The sequence below is a fragment of the Pollicipes pollicipes genome, unplaced genomic scaffold, assembly GCF_011947565.3.
Source record: "Pollicipes pollicipes isolate AB1234 unplaced genomic scaffold, Ppol_2.1 Scaffold_4881;HRSCAF=5763_pilon_pilon_pilon, whole genome shotgun sequence".
Classification (NCBI taxonomy): domain Eukaryota; kingdom Metazoa; phylum Arthropoda; class Thecostraca; order Pollicipedomorpha; family Pollicipedidae; genus Pollicipes; species Pollicipes pollicipes.
This window is the reverse complement of record NW_023596576.1, coordinates 57649181-57651680: the sequence shown is the minus strand read 5'-3', so window position 1 is coordinate 57651680 and position 2500 is coordinate 57649181. Positions and strand designations below refer to the sequence as shown.

Here is a 2500-nt window from a genome sequence, read left to right as displayed (position 1 = left end):
TGCAACGGGTAGACGCCAGCCGCGCATGCGCAGAGCGCCAGCCTTGGGTGGCGCGCCGCGCGGCGGCGGGACGGCGGCTCGGCGGCGAGGGTGGGCGCGGGTCGGCGGCGTCCGTGTCTGACGGGGAGCGGCCACGCGGGGCTAGCGCGGCCCGACTGCCCGCAGACACCCCCGCAGCAGCAGGGGACGCTCGGCCGAGTCCAGCCTTGCCGTCCCGCCGCCGGCTGCCCTGCGCTCAAGGTTCACTGCCCGGGTGCAAGGCGAGTCGACCGGTGGGCGCGGCGTTTTTATGCGGCGGGGCCGGCGCTGGCGACTTCAGACGGCAGCAGCGTGCGCGCGGCCGCGGCGAGAGCGGCGCCCGGTGCCCAGTCGCGCGCCGACTCTCGTGTGGGCTGTGCCAGCTCGCAGGAGTGACACACCAGCGCACGAGCGCGGCGCCGCACCGAGCCTTATGCCGAGTTGGGGACGCCAGCGCGGAGCCAGGCTGGGCCAGCTGCGCGCCCAGATGGCCGCCGAGGAGGACATGGTGCAGTTCGACAAGGACGACCCGGACTTCGTGGCGCCCCAGCCGGCAGAGTCCATCCCCGGTGAGTGTCGCCTCCTGCCTGCTGCTCATTCTTACATCTCACCCGCGCTCCGCCGGCGTCATCAGTTGTCGATCAGACCAGGGCGACATGCGAGTGCAGCAGTGGTGTCGGATTGGTGCAGGGCACGACCCTCGCAGCGGTCCGAGAAGGCAGATATGCATCCGCGTCCGCTTGCCGCACTCCTGCCATCTAGCGGGTTAGCCTGGTCCTAGTTCTCGCCACGCCGCGGCCTCTCACATGGGAACCGTTGTTGCCAGTTGGCGGGATTTCCGACGGTCACGGCTGAACTGTGTGTCTTTGTGTGTGTGGGGGGGGGGGGGGAGGCTGTGAAGGTTGAATGCTCGTATACTGGTGTATGCCTCCATTTTCTCAGGTTTTATATCGGGGTTATCTGGACTTCGATGTTCGAATGCTTACCGTGGCGATATACCAGCGCACGCGGACTCCTAATCTCTCCCAAAAATATATTCCGCGATGCGATCCATCGCAGGAAGCGCGAATCAGTCATTCGGCTGCTGTGTTTTGTTGTGAGCTGGTCCTGGATCTATATTTATACTGAGCCCTACCGAGCGGGCGTTTTTGTGATTTTGTAACCCGCTTGGCCGTGCCGTGTTGCATAACGACAGCTTGTCGTCGCCGTCGCTGGCCTTCTCGGTCTGCCGCCATTGTTCCCGCCCCGAGGCCCTGCGTTCTCGTTGCCCCAGCCTGATCTTTCTGGCGCTTGTCTTTTTGCCTGTCCCGCCAGGCTGTCAGTGAAGGTTACCCTTTGTTGACCAGTGACCCGTCACAAAGATTGCAGTAGAATACCTTCCCTCGAGCGCTGAAGGCCAGCGCCCCAAATCTATCTGAATGCTCGTCCGAATGGTCTGGTTTTCTCCTGGTAGCGTGCGATATTCGTGTTCGGATGACGGGTATGCCTCGTGTCCAGACAGCGTCGAGTTCATCCCATGAACATTGCCTGCTGCCCCCCCCCCCCCCCCCATTACCGGAGCTGGGGCCGACCATGGTGGGCAGGGCTTTTCCCTTGTTCTCGGCGATTATGCATGATTACGCTACTAATCGCGCCACTTTGACATTGTGGCGCCCAGATGCACCGATGCATTCACGCCACGTGGCGCGCCGTTCCCCGGCTGCACGAGAACATGACATGCACGTGCTCCCGTCTAAGCCGTCCAGATCGGAGCCAGAAGCTTTGGCGACAGGCAACGCCGGGCCTCGTGTGTTCGGCCTGGCCTCGTTCTTTCGGGCCGGGTCGCACATGTTCGGCCTCCCTGTGACCATTGGTCTTCCACGAGGGACCCCTGGTCGCTGCTGACTCAAGAGCACTCATGACACTCAAGGGTACCTTTGACCGCTCATGACGCCCGCGAGTGTCCCTGGCTCTTCACGGCACATATTGTTCCCGACAGTTTATAAGACATAATGCCGGTGTATCTCTGACCGTCTCGTGACACGCAGGGGTGTTCCTGACCGCTCTTGATACAAAACAACTTATTCCTAGCCGTTCATGACGCGCAGGGATGCTCTGGCCCCCTGTGACGCACAGGGACGTCCCTGGCGTGTATGGGACACGGAGGTGTCCCTGGCCGCTCGTAACGCACTGTAGCGTCCCTGACGTACATGGGCACGAGGATGTCCCTCACCCCCGTGGCGCACAGGAGCGTCCCATGACGTTCATGGGCACGATGATGTCCCTCACCCCCGTGGCGCACAGGAGCGTCCCTGACGTACATGGGCACGGGGGCGTTGCTGACTGGTTAGCGGCACGAACGACCGTTGCTGTGCCAGAACTGACCGATCTTGGCATCCGTGAGCTCCCCGGACTACTCTTGCACACGGACGCCTCTAACCGTCAACAGCATAGCACACGGACGCCTCTAACCGTCAACAGCATAGCACACGGGCGCCTCTGA

At 62.8% G+C, this 2500-nt stretch overlaps 1 protein-coding gene across 3 annotated transcripts in view; it reads left to right on the top strand.

The window, feature by feature from the left end:
* The first annotated feature begins 188 nt into the window (after positions 1 to 188).
* LOC119099967 (uncharacterized) overlaps positions 189 to 2500 on the top strand; it is a 27644-nt gene continuing 25332 nt past the window's right edge. For all 3 annotated transcript variants that reach the window (XM_037223076.1, XM_037223077.1, XM_037223078.1), the window contains exon 1: positions 189 to 587. In XM_037223076.1, the coding sequence (XP_037078971.1) occupies positions 290 to 587 (298 nt within the window). In that variant the 5' untranslated portion in view covers positions 189 to 289. The remainder of the gene's footprint in view (positions 588 to 2500) is intronic.